Source organism: Heterodontus francisci, unplaced genomic scaffold (genome assembly GCF_036365525.1).
Source record: "Heterodontus francisci isolate sHetFra1 unplaced genomic scaffold, sHetFra1.hap1 HAP1_SCAFFOLD_410, whole genome shotgun sequence".
NCBI lineage: Eukaryota > Metazoa > Chordata > Chondrichthyes > Heterodontiformes > Heterodontidae > Heterodontus > Heterodontus francisci.
In genome coordinates, this window is record NW_027140485.1 from 1,384,829 (window position 1) to 1,403,139 (window position 18,311).

At 48.5% G+C, this 18,311-nt stretch overlaps 1 protein-coding gene across 1 annotated transcript; it reads right to left on the minus strand.

The window, feature by feature from the left end:
• Positions 1 to 212: 212 nt before the first annotated feature.
• On the minus strand, positions 213 to 13,969 carry LOC137359977 (uncharacterized). Its single transcript, XM_068025568.1, has 2 exons — positions 13,300 to 13,969; positions 213 to 1,118 (listed from the first exon to the last, which is right to left on the minus strand). Exons 1-2 carry the CDS (start codon positions 13,766 to 13,768, stop codon positions 631 to 633), a joined length of 957 nt encoding a protein of 318 aa, XP_067881669.1. The 5' UTR covers positions 13,769 to 13,969; the 3' UTR covers positions 213 to 630.
• Between the last annotated feature and the right edge of the window lie 4,342 nt (positions 13,970 to 18,311).

Below are 18,311 nucleotides of genomic sequence, written 5' to 3' on the forward strand. Positions count from 1 at the left end.
CCTGTGCCACTGTGTGTCTCCCCAACAGGAGATGTTTCATCCCACTCGCTAGGTAATCCTGGCAGAGTGAGGCCCTACACCTACACTGGCAGTCTCTGCAGGTACTCAGGCCTTTAATCCCCTGCTTAACCCCCTCACATTTTCTGCTTTGAGGCATTTAGAAATTGAATACAGTAAAATACAACAAGAGGTGCTAAAAGGAGAGGTGCAGAAACATTCAAATAATTTTATTTCGTTTACTCAACATTTTTGATCTTTATTCTTATACATTCAAGTTGATGTTCCAATAATAGCTGGAAATAAGGATCTTACTCACTGGAACATGCTTGTCTCTGTCATAGAGTTTAGACTGGAAACATAAAGCTGCTCTGACTGGGCAGACTGAACTGGAGTATCGTGTTGAGATAGAAGATCAGCTCTGATCTCACTGGATGGTGGAACAGCTTCCTCCTGCTCCTAATTCCTATGATCTTATGTTTTTATGTAACTGGATTACAGAGCAGATGGGATTTGGGAATTCCCTGGAGAAGGGGGAAATACCTGGGGGGGGGGTGGGGGGAATTAGAAATGCCCAAATACCGACCCTTTTGCTGATTTATTTGCCCTCGCCAGTCCCCATTCTGTATTTCTCTATATGTTCTGAATGTTTTTAAACTTTGAGGTTTTCTCATCCAGCTCATTGAGCTTACTGAGAACGCGGGAATCACACAGCAGCTCCTGATTAAAGCTCTCCTTTTGGATGAGGGTGAAGATTTTCAGCAGAAGGTCTTTGATTACTGTCATCCCATAAAAGGTCTCGTCACTGCACTGACTGTACAACACCTGCAGTTTACCCTGCAGATTACTGAGGTAACTCAGATTATCAAACACCTTTCCCTTTGCGTCAAATAGCTCAGTGACCTCTGCCTTCTGGATCACCAATTCCTTTTCCTTCTTCCGCAGACTCTCACTTTCCACTCTCTTTTGCTTCAGTTCTGTTATCTTGTTGTAGCACTTATCCAGGTTCTCCTTCTGATGATCACATTCCTTCTCCAACTGCCCCTTCTTTCCTGTTGTTTCATCAATCAGATTCTGAAAACGCTTAATTTCTTTGGAAGTACTGAGAATCAACGGGATTCCTAGTGGAGAGAATGAAAACAACAAATAAATGACATGGTGAGTGAATGAGAAGCCAGTGTTTCTGTGCTACGGCCTGTGTTTCTGTGCTGAGGCCAGTGTTTCGGTGCTGAGGACTGTGTTTCTGGTTAAAGCCGGTGTATCTGGTTAAGGTCTGTGTTTCTGTGCTAAGGCCTGTGTTTCGGTGCTGAGGACTGTGTTTCTGGTTAAAGCCGGTGTATCTGGTTAAGGCCTGTGTTTCTGTGATAAGGCCAGTGTTTCTGGTTAAGGCCTGTGTTTCTGTGCTAAGGCTTGTGTTTCTGGTTAAGGCCAGTGTTTCTGGTTAAGGCCTGTGCTTCTGGTTAAGGCCAGTGTTTCTGGTTAAGGCCTGTGTTTCTGTGCTAAGGCCTGTCTTTCTGTGCTGAAGACTGTGTTTCTGGTTAAAGCCGGTGTATCTGGTTAAGGCCTGTGTTTCTGTGATAAGGCCTGTGTTTCTGGTTAAGGCCTGTGTTTCTGTGCTAAGGCCTGTGTTTCTGTGTTGAGGCCTGTGTTTCTGTGCAAAGGCCTGTGTTTCTGGTTAAGGCCTGTGTTTCTGTGCTAAAGCCTGTGTTTCTGGTTAAGGCCAGTGTTTCTGGTTAAGGCCTGTGCTTCTGGTTAAGGCCAGTGTTTCTGGTTAAGGCATGTGTTTCTGTGCTAAGGCCTGTGTTTCTGTGCTGAGGCCAATGTTTCTGTGCTAAAGCCGGTGTTTCTGTGCTAAGGCCTATGTTTCTGTGCTGAGGCCAATGTTTCTGTGCTAAGGCCGGTGTTTCTGTGCTAAGGCCTGTGTTTCTGTGCTGAGGCCATGTTTCTGTGCTAAGGCCAGTGTTTCTGGTTAAGGCCTGTGTTTCTGGTTAAGGCCTGTGTTTCAGGTTAAGGCCTGTGTTTCTGTGCTAAGGCCTGTCTTTTGGTGCAGAGGACTGCGTTTTTGGTTAAAGCTGGTGTATCTGGTTAAGGCCTGTGTTTCTGTGATAAGGCCTGTGTTTCTGGTTAAGGCCTGTGTTTCTGTGCTAAGGCCTGTGTTTCTGTGTTGAGGCCTGTGTTTCTGTGCAAAGGCCAGTGTTTCTGGTTAAGGCCTGTGTTTCTGTGCTAAGGCCAGTGTTTCTGGTTAAGGCCAGTGTTTCTGTGCTAAGGCCTGTGTTTCTGTGTTGAGGCCTGTGTTTCTGTGCAAAGGCCAGTGTTTCTGGTTAAGGCCTGTGTTTCTGTGATAAGGCCTGTGTTTCTGGTTAAGGCCTGTGTTTCTGTGCTAAGGCCTGTGTTTCTGTGTTGAGGCCTGTGTTTCTGTGCAAAGGCCAGTGTTTCTGGTTAAGGCCTGTGTTTCTGTGCTAAGGCCAGTGTTTCTGGTTAAGGCCAGTGTTTCTGGTTAAGGCCTGTGTTTCAGGTTAAGCCCTGTGTTTCTGTGCTAAGGCCTGTGTTTCTGTGCTGAGGCCAGTGTTTCTGTGCTAAGGTCGGTGTTTCTGTGTTAAGGCTGGTGTTTCTGTGCTAAAGCCTGTGTTTCTGTGCTGAGGCCAGTGTTTCTGTGCTAAGGCCAGTGTTTCTAGTGAAGGCTTGTGATTCTGGTGAAGGCCTGTTTTTCTGTGCTGAGGCCAGTGTTTCTGTGCTAAGGCCTGTGTTTCTGTGCTGAGGCCTGTGTTTCTGGTTAAGGCCTGTATTTCTGCGCCGAGGCCTGTGTTTCTGTGCTAAGGCCTGTGTTTCTGTGTTGAGGCCTGTGTTTCTGTGCAAAGGCCAGTGTTTCTGGTTAAGGCCTGTGTTTCTGTGCTAAGGCCAGTGTTTCTGGTTAAGGCATGTGTTTCTGGTTAAGGCCAGTGTTTCTGATTAAGGCCTGTGTTTCAGGTTAAGGCCTGTGTTTCTGTGCTAAGGCCGTGTTTCTGGTGAAGGCTTGTGATTCTGGTGAAGGCCTGTTTTTCTGTGCTCAGGCCTGTGTTTCTGTGCTAAGGCCTGTGTTTCTGGTTAAGGCCTGTATTTCTGCGCCGAGGCCTGTGTTTCTGTGCTGAGGACAGTGTTTCTGTGATGAGGCCTCTCTCTGTAGGACAGAGCTGACTGTTCTGCATCACACAGGAAGTTTAAGTGCTGGGTGTTATTTGCAGACTCTCTCTTCCTGAACATCTCCTCACATCACTGAAGTTCCACATTCTGTTTATCAAGCAGTTTCTGTTCTCAGAAGCTGAAATTTGTCTACAATTATTTTGCTGCTGTCATCACACAGAGAGTTAGGAAATCTCCCAGAAATCATGACTGATTTCCCCACAAGCTCTAACGAGGCAGTTCCTCCTCTCAGAGACACAGTCCACAAAATTTCAAAAGAATCAGCCAAGGAGTCACAGAGTCCATTAGAACAAAGTAATCTCCATCACACAACACATAACCCTCAGTGACCGGTCTCACACTCACTCCCTCAGTGACCGGTCTCACACTCACTCTCCCTCAGTGACCGGTCTCACACTCACTCCCTCAGTAAATAGTCTCACACTCACTCCCTCAGTGACCGGTCTCACACTCACTCCCTCAGTGACCGGTCTCACACTCACTCTCCCTCAGTGACCGGTCTCACACTCACTCCCTCAGTGACCGGTCTCACACTCACTCTCCCTCAGTGACCGGTCTCACACTCACTCCCTCAGTGACCGGTCTCACACTCACTCCCTCAGTAAATAATCTCACACTCACTCTCCCTCAGTAAACAGTCTCACACTCACTCCCTCAGTGACCGGTCTCACACTCACTCTCCCTCAGTGACCGGTCTCACACTCACTCCCTCAGTGACCGGTCTCACACTCACTCTCCCTCAGTAAACAGTCTCACACTCACTCCCTCAGTGACCGGTCTCACACTCACTCCCTCAGTAAACAGTCTCACACACTCCCTCAGTGACCGGTCTCACACTCACTCCCTCAGTAAACAGTCTCAAAGAGTCATACAGTCGTACAGCGTAGAAACAGGCCCTTCGGCCCACCATGTCCATGCCGACCATAATGCCTATCTATACTAATCCCACCTGCCTGCATTAATTCCATATCCCTCTATGCTTTGCTCATTCAAGTATCTGCCCAGATGCCTCTTAAATGTCACTACTGTTCCTTCCTCCACCACCTCCTCAGGCAGCTCATTCCAGATACCCACTATTAACTGAATTAGAGTTTAAGTTTTAATAAATTTCACTTTTCTTCTATAAACCTAAGAAAGCCTGTTTGTGCTCATTTATTTGTTTTATAATTGGAAAGCAGTGAACAAGGATTCACCAAGGGGGAGCTAAAACACAGTGTGTTTAACACAAAACCCTGTTACAGTAAGACCAGGTGAAGGCTTAAAGGGACCCCTAGACACCCCCTCATAGAACAGATGTCAAGGAGTGGACAGTAGTTCATCAAATAGTGGTGCCCCCGAGGTACCAAAAGAAATACTAAGACTGGCCCACGAGCTTCCCATGACTGTACATGTCGGGGTACGGAAAAACCAAACCCGCATAAAGTGGCATTTTGACTGGCCACAACTCCAGAAAGATGTGGTGGAATTCTGTAAAATCTGCCACACTTGCCAGGTGGTGGGGAAGCCCCAATCTGCAATAAAACCTGCTCCCCTGATTCCATCCCCACTTTTGGGGAACCCTTCAGCTGAGTGCTGGTGGACTGTGTGGGACCCTCCCGAAAACCAGTGTGGTGGGGGGGGGGGGGAGGTCCACCAGTATCTCCTCACCATCATGGATGTCATTACCCGATTCCCAAAGGCCGTTGCCCTACGAACTATCTCTGCAAAGTTGGTGGTCGAGGGGCGAAGCCAATTCACACTCACTCCCTCAGTGACCGGTCTCACACTCACTCTCCATCAGTAAACAGTCTCACACTCACTCCCTCAGTGACCGGTCTCACACTCACTCTCCCTCAGTAAATAGTCTCACACTCACTCTCCATCAGTAAACAGTCTCACACTCACGCCCTCAGTGACCGGTCTCACACTCACTCTCCCTCAGTGACCGGTCTCACACTCATTCTCCATCAGTAAACAGTCTCACACTCACTCTCCCTCAGTGACCGGTCTCACACTCACTCTCCATCAGTAAAGAGTCTCACACTCACGCCCTCAGTGACCGGTTTCACACTCACTCCCTCAGTAAACAGTCTCACACTCACTCCCTCAGTAAACAGTCTCACACTCACTCCCTCAGTGACCGGTCTCACACTCACTCCCTCAGTAAATAGTCTCACACTCACTCTCCCTCAGTGACCGGTCTCACACTCACACCCTCAGTGACCGGTCTCACACTCACTCTCCCTCAGTAACCAGTCTCACACTCACTCTCCCTCAGTGACCAATCTCACACTCGCTCTCCCTCAGTAACCGGTCTCACACTCACTCCCTCAGTGAGCGGTCTCACACTCACTCTCCCTCAGTAACCAGTCTCACACTCACTCTCCCTCAGTAAATAGTCTCACAGTCACTCTCCCTCAGTAACCAATCTCACACTCGCTCTCCCTCAGTAACCGGTCTCACACTCACTCCCTCAGTGAGCGGTCTCACACTCACTCTCCCTCAGTAACCAGTCTCACACTCACTCTCCCTCAGTAACCAGTCTCACACTCACTCTCCCTCAGTGACCAGTCTCACACTCACTCCCTCAGTGAGCGGTCTCACACTCACTCTCCCTCAGTAACCAGTCTCACACTCGCTCTCCCTCAGTAGCCGGTCTCACACTCATTCTCCCTCAGTAACCGGTCTCACACACACTCTCCCTCAGTAAACAGTCTCACACTCACTCTCCCTCAGTAACCAGTCTCACGCTCACTCTCCCTCAGTAACCAGTCTCACGCTCACTCTCCCTCAGTAACCGTTCTCACACTCGCTCTCCCTCAGTAACCGATCTCAGACTCACTCTCCCTCAGTAACCGTTCTCACACTCACTCTCCCTCAGTAACCGATCTCACACTCACTCTCCCTCAGTAACCGTTCTCACACTCACTCTCCCTCAGTAACCAGTCTCACACTCACTCTCCCTCAGTAACCGTTCTCACACTCACTCTCCCTCAGTAACCAGTCTCACGCTCACTCTCCCTCAGTAACCAGTCTCACGCTCCCTCTCCCTCATGAACCGGTCTCACACTCACTCTCCCTCAGTAACCGATCTCACACTCACTCTCCCTCAGTAACCGGTCTCACACTCACTCTCCCTCAGTAACCAGTCTCACACTCACTCTCCCTCACTGACCAGTCTCACAAACACTCCCTCACTGACTGGTCTCACACCCTCCTTCACTGACCGGTCTCACCCTCACTCTCCCTCAGTAACCGTTCTCACACTCACTCTCCCTCAGTAACCAGTCTCACGCTCACTCTCCCTCAGTAACCAGTCTCACGCTCCCTCTCCCTCAGTAACCGGTCTCACACTCACTCCCTCAGTGACCGGTCTCACACTCACTCTCCCTCAGTGACCGGTCTCACATTCACTCCCTCAGTAAATAGTCTCACACTCACTCCCTCAGTGACCAGTCTCACACTCATTCCCTCAGTGAGCGGTCTCACACTCACTCTCCCTCAGTAACCGGTCTCACACTCACTCTCCCTCAGTAACCAGTCTCACACACTCTCCCTCAGTAACCGGTCTCACACACACTCTCCCTCAGTAACCAGTCTCACACTCATTCTCCCTCAGTAACCGGTCTCACACACACTCTCCCTCAGTAAACAGTCTCACACTCACTCTCCCTCAGTAACCGATCTCACACTCACTCTCCCTCAGTAACCGATCTCACACTCACTCTCCCTCAGTAACCAGTCTCACGCTCACTCTCCCTCATGAACCGGTCTCACACTCACTCTCCCTCAGTAACCGGTCTCACACTCACTCTCCCTCAGTAACCAGTCTCACGCTCACTCTCCCTCAGTAACCAGTCTCACGCTCCCTCTCCCTCATGAACCGGTCTCACACTCACTCTCCCTCAGTAACCGATCTCACACTCACTCTCCCTCAGTAACCGGTCTCACACTCACTCTCCCTCAGTAACCAGTCTCACACTCACTCTCCCTCACTGACCAGTCTCACAAACACTCCCTCACTGACTGGTCTCACACCCTCCTTCACTGACCGGTCTCACCCTCACTCTCCCTCAGTAACCGTTCTCACACTCACTCTCCCTCAGTAACCAGTCTCACGCTCACTCTCCCTCAGTAACCAGTCTCACGCTCCCTCTCCCTCAGTAACCGGTCTCACACTCACTCCCTCAGTGACCGGTCTCACACTCACTCTCCCTCAGTGACCGGTCTCACATTCACTCCCTCAGTAAATAGTCTCACACTCACTCCCTCAGTGACCAGTCTCACACTCATTCCCTCAGTGAGCGGTCTCACACTCACTCTCCCTCAGTAACCGGTCTCACACTCACTCTCCCTCAGTAACCAGTCTCACACACTCTCCCTCAGTAACCGGTCTCACACACACTCTCCCTCAGTAACCAGTCTCACACTCATTCTCCCTCAGTAACCGGTCTCACACACACTCTCCCTCAGTAAACAGTCTCACACTCACTCTCCCTCAGTAACCGATCTCACACTCACTCTCCCTCAGTAACCGATCTCACACTCACTCTCCCTCAGTAACCAGTCTCACGCTCACTCTCCCTCATGAACCGGTCTCACACTCACTCTCCCTCAGTAACCGGTCTCACACTCACTCTCCCTCAGTAACCAGTCTCACACTCACTGTCCCTCATGAACCGGTCTCACACTCACTCCCTCAGTAAATAATCTCACACTCACTCTCCCTCAGTAAACAGTCTCACACTCACTCCCTCAGTGACCGGTCTCACACTCACTCTCCCTCAGTGACCGGTCTCACACTCACTCCCTCAGTGACCGGTCTCACACTCACTCCCTCAGTAAACAGTCTCACACTCACTCCCTCATTGACCGGTCTCACACTCACTCCCTCAGTAAACAGTCTCAAAGAGTCATACAGTCGTACAGCGTAGAAACAGGCCCTTCGGCCCACCATGTCCATGCCGACCATAATGCCTATCTATACTAATCCCACCTGCCTGCATTAATTCCATATCCCTCTATGCTTTGCTCATTCAAGTATCTGCCCAGATGCCTCTTAAATGTCACTACTGTTCCTTCCTCCACCACCTCCTCAGGCAGCTCATTCCAGATACCCACTATTAACTGAATTAGAGTTTAAGTTTTAATAAATTTCACTTTTCTTCTATAAACCTAAGAAAGCCTGTTTGTGCTCATTTATTTGTTTTATAATTGGAAAGCAGTGAACAAGGATTCACCAAGGGGGAGCTAAAACACAGTGTGTTTAACACAAAACCCTGTTACAGTAAGACCAGGTGAAGGCTTAAAGGGACCCCTAGACACCCCCTCATAGAACAGATGTCAAGGAGTGGACAGTAGTTCATCAAATAGTGGTGCCCCCGAGGTACCAAAAGAAATACTAAGACTGGCCCACGAGCATCCCATGACTGTACATGTCGGGGTACGGAAAAACCAAGCCCGCATAAAGTGGCATTTTGACTGGCCACAACTCCAGAAAGATGTGGTGGAATTCTGTAAAATCTGCCACACTTGCCAGGTGGTGGGGAAGCCCCAATCTGCAATAAAACCTGCTCCCCTGATTCCATCCCCACTTTTGGGGAACCCTTCAGCTGAGTGCTGGTGGACTGTGTGGGACCCTCCCGAAAACCAGTGTGGTGGGGGGGCGGGGAGGTCCACCAGTATCTCCTCACCATCATGGATGTCATTACCCGATTCCCAAAGGCCGTTGCCCTACGAACTATCTCTGCAAAGTTGGTGGTCGAGGGGCGAAGCCAATTCACATTCACTCCCTCAGTGACCGGTCTCACACTCACTCTCCCTCAGTAAATAGTCTCACACTCACTCTCCCTCAGTGACCGGTCTCACACTCACTCTCCATCAGTAAACAGTCTCACACTCACGCCCTCAGTGACCGGTCTCACACTCACTCTCCATCAGTGACCGGTCTCACACTCATTCTCCATCAGTAAACAGTCTCACACTCACTCTCCCTCAGTGACCGGTCTCACACTCACTCTCCATCAGTAAACAGTCTCACACTCACGCCCTCAGTGACCGGTCTCACACTCACTCTCCATCAGTAAAGAGTCTCACACTCACGCCCTCAGTGACCGGTTTCACACTCACTCCCTCAGTAAACAGTCTCACACTCACTCCCTCAGTAAACAGTCTCACACTCACTCCCTCAGTGACCGGTCTCACACTCACTCCCTCAGTAAATAGTCTCACACTCACTCTCCCTCAGTGACCGGTCTCACACTCACACCCTCAGTGACCGGTCTCACACTCACTCTCCCTCAGTAACCAGTCTCACACTCACTCTCCCTCAGTGACCAATCTCACACTCGCTCTCCCTCAGTAACCGGTCTCACACTCACTCCCTCAGTGAGCGGTCTCACACTCACTCTCCCTCAGTAACCAGTCTCACACTCACTCTCCCTCAGTGACCAGTCTCACACTCACTCCCTCAGTGAGCGGTCTCACACTCACTCTCCCTCAGTAACCAGTCTCACACTCGCTCTCCCTCAGTAGCCGGTCTCACACTCATTCTCCCTCAGTAACCGGTCTCACACACACTCTCCCTCAGTAAACAGTCTCACACTCACTCTCCCTCAGTAACCAGTCTCACGCTCACTCTCCCTCAGTAACCAGTCTCACGCTCACTCTCCCTCAGTAACCGTTCTCACACTCGCTCTCCCTCAGTAACCGATCTCAGACTCACTCTCCCTCAGTAACCGTTCTCACACTCACTCTCCCTCAGTAACCGATCTCACACTCACTCTCCCTCAGTAACCGTTCTCACACTCACTCTCCCTCAGTAACCGATCTCACACTCACTCTCCCTCAGTAACCGTTCTCACACTCACTCTCCCTCAGTAACCAGTCTCACGCTCACTCTCCCTCAGTAACCAGTCTCACGCTCCCTCTCCCTCATGAACCGGTCTCACACTCACTCTCCCTCAGTAACCGATCTCACACTCACTCTCCCTCAGTAACCGGTCTCACACTCACTCTCCCTCAGTAACCAGTCTCACACTCACTCTCCCTCACTGACCAGTCTCACAAACACTCCCTCACTGACTGGTCTCACACCCTCCTTCACTGACCGGTCTCACCCTCACTCTCCCTCAGTAACCGTTCTCACACTCACTCTCCCTCAGTAACCAGTCTCACGCTCACTCTCCCTCAGTAACCAGTCTCACGCTCCCTCTCCCTCAGTAACCGGTCTCACACTCACTCCCTCAGTGACCGGTCTCACACTCACTCTCCCTCAGTGACCGGTCTCACATTCACTCCCTCAGTAAATAGTCTCACACTCACTCCCTCAGTGACCAGTCTCACACTCATTCCCTCAGTGAGCGGTCTCACACTCAATCTCCCTCAGTAACTGGTCTCACACTCACTCCCTCAGTAACCTGTCTCACACTCACTTTCCCTCAGTAACCTGTCTCACCCTCACTCTCCCTCAGTAACCAGTCTCACACTCACTCTCCCTCAGTAACCGGTCTCACCCTCACTCTCCCTCAGTAACTGGCCTCACACTCACTCCTCTCCTTGGTACTCACGATGTAATGCCTTGCCATGGTCTAGTTTCAGTATCCTCTATCATTGATATTCCCCACCCACCTGAGTTGTGAAGTGTGTTAGAATTAACATGGGACAGACGGGGGTAGTGGGGGGATTGTGCATTTGCTGCTCTCCCCCCTATCCCCAAAGCTCTATGTGAGTGACCCCAGCAGGTAAAGGCCTGCTTGGGTCTGCAAATGAAACCCGAGCCGAGCCCGACTGAACCACATCCATCCCGAGCCCGACCCGACCTGACCTGAGTCCTTTCATTTTTTCCCGTGCCCGACCATCAGTTAACCGACCTTCCATTTTTCACTTTGTTGCTGATCTGAACAAGCTCAAAATAACTATTAGAAATCCACATTTCCAGTCCAAAAATTAAATTAACTTTGGAGCCACTTACCTTGTCATCGAGTTACACAGCACAGAAACAGGCCCTTCGGCCCATCGTGTCTATTCCTGCCATACAGCACCCAACTGTTCTGATCCCATTTTCCAGCACTTGGCCCGTAGCCTTGTATGCTATGGTGTTTCAAGTGCTCATGTAAATACTTCTTAAACGTTGTGAGGGTTCCTACCTCTACCACCCCTTCAGGCAGTGTGTTCCAGATTCCAACCACCCTCTGGGTAAAAAGACTTTTCCTCAAATCCCCTCTGAACCTCCTGCCCCTTACCCTAAATCTATGCCCCCTGGTTCTTGACCCCTCTGCTAAGAGAAAAAGTCTCTTCCTATCTACCCTATCTATGCCCCTCATAATTTTGTATACCTCAATCATGTCCCCCTCAGCCTTCTCTGTTCTAAGGAAAACAACCCTAGCCTTTTCAGTCTCTCTTCATAGCTGAAATGCTCCAGCCCAGGCAACATCCTGGTGAATCTCCTCTGCACCCTCTCCAGTGCAATCACATCCTTCCTGTAGTGTGGTGACCAGAACTGTACACACTACTCCAGCTGTGGCCTAACCAGCGTTTTATACAGCTCCATCATAACCTCCCTGCTCTTATATTCTATGCCTCGGCTAATAAAGGCAAGTATCCCATATGCCTTCCTAACCACCTTATCTACCTGTGCTGCTACCTTCAGTGATCTATGCACAAGTACACCAAGGTCCCTCTGACTTTCTGTACTTCCTAGTGTCCTACCATCCATTGTATATTCCCTTGCCTTGTTAGTCCTCCCAAAATGCATTACCTCACACTTCTCAGGATTAAATTCCATTTGCCACTGCTCCACCCATCTTACCAGCCCATCTATATCGTCCTGTAATCTAAGGATTTCCTCCTCACTATTTACGACACCACCAATTTTCGTGTCATCTGCGAACTTACTGATCATACCTCCTATATTCACCTCTAAATCATTAATGTACAGTACAAACAGCAAGGGTCCCAGCACCGATCCCTGTGGTACACCACTGGTCACAGGCTTCCACTCGCAAAAACAACCCTCGACCATCACCCTCTGCCTCCTGCCACTAAGTCAATTTTGGATCCAATTTGCCAAATTGCCCTGGATCCCATTGTCTCTTACCTTCTTAACTAATCTCCCATGCGGGACCTTATCAAAAGCCTTACTGAAGTCCATGTAGACTACATCAACTGCTTTACCCTCATCTACACATCTGGTCACTGCCTCGAAAAATTCAATCAAGTTAGTTCAACACGATCTCCCCCTGACAAACCCATGCTGACTATCCCTGATTAATCCCTGCCTCTCCAAGTGGAGATTAATCCTGTCTCTCAGAATTTTTTCCAATATTTTCCCTACCACTGATGTTAGACTCACTGGCCTGTAATTACCTGGTTTATCCCTGCTACCCTTCTTGAATAATGGCACCACATTCGCTGTCCTCCAGTCCTCTGGCACCTCTCCTGTGGCCAGAGAGAGGATTTGAAAATTTGTGTCAGAGCCCCTGCTATCTCCTCCCTTGCCTCACATAACAGCCTGGGATACATCTCATCTGGGCCTGGGGATTTATCCACTTTTAAGCCCACTAAAACAGCTAATACTTCCTCCCTTTCAATGCTAATTTGTTCAAGTATATCACAATCCCCCTCCCTGATCTCTGCACCTACATTGTCCTTCTCCACAGTGAACACCGATGAAAAGTAATCATTTAAAACCTCACCTATGTCCTCCGGCTCCACACACAGATTGCCACTTTGGTCCCGAATGGGCCCTACTCTTTCCCTGGTTATCCTCTTGCCCTTAATATACTTATAAATTGCCTTGGGATTTTCCTTTATTTTGCCCGCCAGTGTTTTCTCATGTCCCCTCTTCGCTCTCTTAATTACATTTTTAATTGCCACCTTAAACTTTCTATACTAGAGGTGGTGATGGAGCGTGTCCGACCGGGCTTGACCCAACCCAGGCCCAAATGCTGGACCCGGAAATGCGACCCAACCCGACCTGAACCCGTCACATGTTGTCAGGTCCCGTCGGGTTCGGGTTGGACAGCCATGCTCTATCAGCAGGGGCTAGAGTGAGCAGACCCTCCACATTCGGGGACTCGGAATGTCAAGTGGAGGGACCTGGAAAAAAGGAGGAATTTTTTTCTTAAGGTTTCAAGCTCTTACCAATAAAGGGGATGAGAATAAGGCCGATACCCACGTTGCGAATAGTTTCTTTCTCTGCTTTCCGAGCATTAGTTGTGTTCTGAGTTTCTGTTGCATGTAATAGCTCAGCGTGGACATTCCGAAGCTTATCTCTGATCTTCTCTTTTTGAATTTCCTGTGATATTAATTCCTTTTCCACATCCTGCAGCTCCTTTCTCATATTGTCTATCTTGTCCTGAAGAACCTTGCACCCCATCGAAGTATCAGTGGCCTCATCGTCCACATCAGATTGGATCTCCTTTCCTTCATTCACCGCCTCTTGAATTTCCTCGTAAGCTAATTTCACCTCAGCTTTTAACTTCGTCTCCTCTGTTTCACTGAGGTTTTGGTCACAAGCATAAATGGCGATATCAGCGAGAGACACTATTGATGTTATCACATTTAGATAACGTGGTAGGATTTTGTGCCTGAAATTCTTCTGGTGTTCCATCTTGGTGCTTTAGTGTGGTACCAACTGTGAGTGATTAATAGGGATGAATCTCACTGTCCACTGCTGACACCTCCAGCCAAGTCCTGAGCAGCTGTGACCTGGTGCGAGAGGACTGCGATTTCTCTCTCTTGTTCTGTAACCCACAGCCCGAGCAGTGAGTGTGACAGCAGGATGTGGTGTAGCTGCGACTATATTAGGCTGAGTAATGGTAGGAGACTCTGTAGAGCGTGTGGATGGCGGAGATGATTATATATCTACAGGAAGGGTTTCTTCACATCTAGAGCTGTCAACATTAGGCTTTGTTGTTTGGTCCAACCAGCTTCCCTGCTCCTGACATCCATTTTCTGGTAAAACCAAGTCCCCTTGCACAAATTCATTCATTCCCACTCTTCACATTCCTCAGCCTCCTGTCTTCCTGCAGTTTCTGTAGGTTTAAAACTAGCCTTGTGGTTCCTGAATAACAGTCTCCCGACCTTTCCTGCCCAGAGGTCATCATTCTGAGCCTTGAATCTTCACCCAGGTTTCTCAACATGAAAATCAATTAATACTCAACACACACCAAAATAATCATTTCTTTTCAATGGGATGTTTAAGAGTCTCAATTAATTCCCCCCCAATCAGCACCTTTCCCAATATAATTAGAGAAAAGTTGCATAAGAACCTGAAAACCTGGGCTTGGGGTTTGTGATGTGACATTAACCAGCACCGGTTTCTTCTGATGCAGGTAAATATTTATATGATTGCAGTGTGCAGCCAATGTGAAACATGCTGCTGAGTGGCTGCATGCCTGAGTAGGGGGTGCAAAACGGTGAGAGGCTAACATGAGTTTAAGCTGGCCTGTGCTATTTCAAGGGGAGGTGCATTCTGCCTGCAGCAGATGCTGGAACTGGTTGCAAACAAGTGACCTTAAACCAGGAAAAACAAAGGAATGGCACAACCTGGCAGAGAATGCTCTCCAATGTTCTCTGATGCAGCACTGGAGGCCTTGGTGCAGGAGATGCACAGGAGGAAAGAGGTCCTCTATCAATCGGTAGCCAGGAGGCCCTGCAGACAAACTCTGACACTGATAGCTGTTCAGGTCAATGCCAGTAGAGTCATTCTGAGGACCTGGGTGCAGTGCCCAAAGAAATTCAATGACCTCTCCCAAGTGGTCAAGGTCGGTTAATGCATCTTCAAATATCACATTCTGCCAGCTGCTCAATGCACCATACCCCACCACTCACCTACCAACAATCTTTATCAATCACTATTTATACTTAATATTCATAGTCACACCTCACCCTCACAAAATCAGCATTGCTGCAAACTTCACACACACACCTCACACTTGCAGTCACTGCCAGCTATTCAACCATCAGACACTCACTGACACACTGCACTCTCTCTTGCAGGATAAGGTGATTCACAACCGCAGGCAGCAGGAGCTAACCTGTGGGGGACAGGCACAGATACATGTCCTCACCCCATGAAGGAGACGGTTCTGGTCATCATTGGAGTGGCCATGGCTGAGGCTGTGACCAGTGGTGGTGGCTGAAAGGAGTGAAAGAAGTCGGTATGTTCCGAACTAACTCTCCTTTTCACATCCCTCTTTCCCCTCATTCCATAATCCGATAGCTACATTATTGGTAAGAGTTTGTGTTCAGAGACCAAGAATTACCCTTAAAAGAATTTAGCTAAATCTACCACATTTCTTTGGATGTTCAAGCAAATAATCGAGCAATACTTTCTAAAATAATCAATTTACATACCATTACCCGTCAGATGATGGGTGCGAGTTGACCATAGGTCAAGTCGGAGTGATCTTACCAAGATCTACCTGACTTGATTCACTGGGACTTCCCCATCGATATGTATCTTCTCCCTTCTGCCTCTTGCTGCCAACTTTCCAGAGGCTGATATACACAGTTCAGTCTGTACAGTTCCATGTGCACACTGCTGCTTTTGATGTGGATTAGTTGATCAGGATACGTGATCAGTTATTGATTGGTTAGCCTGTTTCCAAGCAGTTTTTTGTTGGATTGGGCATATACTGCTTTTAGACTGGTTTCGACTACTTCTGTAATTACAGGTCCAGACTTGTTCTTTTTGCACGCAGACTTACATAACCAAGTTTCATTCACCCCTTCCTTACAATCTCTACTAATTTACAAGCTGCCCATGGTGTCAGCATGAACTTCCTGCTTTCTGTCCAATCCCCTCACCTGAACGTCACCTTGCACCTTTCTCCTTTCAGACACCCAAGGACTGCACCCTGGCTGGGCAGCGCTGTGGGAGCAAGAAATGGAAGAAGAAGAGATCACTAGTAAATACCCTGAAGGCAGGGGTGGAGGGGGAAATCAGGAAATACCCTGAGGAGTGGGAGGTGGGGGCAAGGCCTGTGTTTCTGTGCTGATGCCAGTTAGTCTGCATGGGCTGTGTTTCTCACGACAGGCCTGTGTTTCTCTATACAGTTATAGAGTCATAGAATCATTACAGCACAGAAGGAGTCTATGCCGACTCTCTTCAGAACGATCCAAGCAGTTCCATTTCCCTGCAGCTCTGCAAGTTTATTTCCCTCAAATGCCCACCCAATTTCCTTTTGAAATCATTCATCATCTCCGCTTCCACCACCATCGTAGACAGTGAGTTCCAGGTCATTACCTCTCACTGCATAAAAAACTTCTTCCTCATATCTTCCCTTGCACCACTGACCTACAACCTTAAATCTCTGTCCCCTCGTCCTTGGACCATCAGCTAATGGGAAGAGCTTTACTTTATCTAGCTGATCTAAACCTGTTATAATCTGATACACCTCGATTAAGTTTCCCCTCAATCACCTTTGCTCTAAGGAGAACAACCCCAGCTTTTCCAAACTAACCTTGTAACTAAAATCCCCCATCCCTGGAACCATTCTGGTAGATCTCGTCCGCACCCTCTCAAGGATCCTCACATCCTTCCTAAATTGTGGTGACCAGAAATGGACACAATACTCTAGTTGCGGCCTAACCAGAGCTTTATAAAGGTTCAGCAGAATTTCCCTTCCTTTGTACTCAATGCCTCTATTTATGAAGCTCAGGATCCCATCTTCTTTACTAACCATTCTCTCAATATGTCCCGCCACCGTCAAAGATCGATGCACATGCACTCCCAGGTCCCTCAGTTCCTGTACACTCTTCAGAACTGTGCCATTAAGTATATATTGCCTCTCCCTATTCCTTCTGCCAAAATGCAACACCACACATTTGTCTGTATTTAATTCCATCCGCCCCTTGTCTGCCCATTCTGCTAGCCTATCTATGTCCTGTTGCAGTTGATATGTATCATTCTCACTGTCTGCAACACCTCCAAGTTTGGAATCATCGGCAAATTACTCTGTATTCCAATATCCAAGTCATTTATATGCATCAAAAAAGCAGTGGTCCCAGCACTGACCCTTGGGGAACATCACTGTCTACCATCTTCCAGTCTGAAAAACAATCATTTTCGATGACTTGCTGTTTTTTGCCCTTAAGCCAGTTTGTATCCATTTGGAACAAAAACAAGAAATGCTGGAATCACTCAGCAGGTCTGGCAGCATCTATGGAAAGAGAAGCAGAGTTAACGTTTCGGGTCAGTGACCCTTCTTCGGAACTATTCCGAAGAAGGGTCACTGACCCGAAACGTTAACTCTGCTTCTCTTTCCACAGATGCTGCCAGACCTGCTGAGTGATTCCAGCATTTCTTGTTTTTGTTTCAGATTTCCAGCATCCGCAGTATTTTGCTTTTATTTTAGTGTATCCATTTGGACACTGACTCTCCTATTCCATGAGCATCAGTTTTGTTAACCAGGCTTTTATGTGGTACTTTATCAAATGCTTTCTTAAAATCCATAGAGACAACATCCACCACATTCCCTTCATTAACCTTCTCTGCTACTTTATCCAAAAATGCAATTAAATTAGTAAAACATGAACAAAGAACAAAGAAAATTACAGCACAGGAACAGGCCCTTCGGCCCTCCAAGCCTGCGCCGATCCAGATCCTCTATCTAAACATGTCGCCTATTTTCTAAGGGTCTGTATCTCTTTGCTTCCTGCCCATTCATGTATCTGTCTAGATACATCTTAAAAGACGCTATCGTGCCCGCATCTACCACCTCCGCTGGCAACGCGTTCCAGGCACCCACCACCCTCTGCGTAAAGAACTTTCCACGCATATCCCCCCTAAACTTTTCCCCTCTCACTTTGAACTCGTGACCCCTAGTATTTGAATCCCCCACTCTGGGAAAAAGCTTCTTGCTATCCACCCTGTCTAAACCTCTCATGATTTTGTGCACCTCAATCAGGTCCCCCCTCAACCTCCGTCTTTCTAATGAAAATAATCCTAATCTACTCAACCTCTCTTCATAGCTAGCGCCCTCCTGGTGAACCTCCTCTGCACCCTCTCCAAAGCATCTACATCTTTTTGGTAATGTGGCGACCAGAGCTGCACGCAGTATTCCAAATGTGGCCGAATCAAAGTCCTATACAACTGTAACATGACCTGCCAACTCTTGTACTCAATACCCCGTCCGATGAAGGAAAGC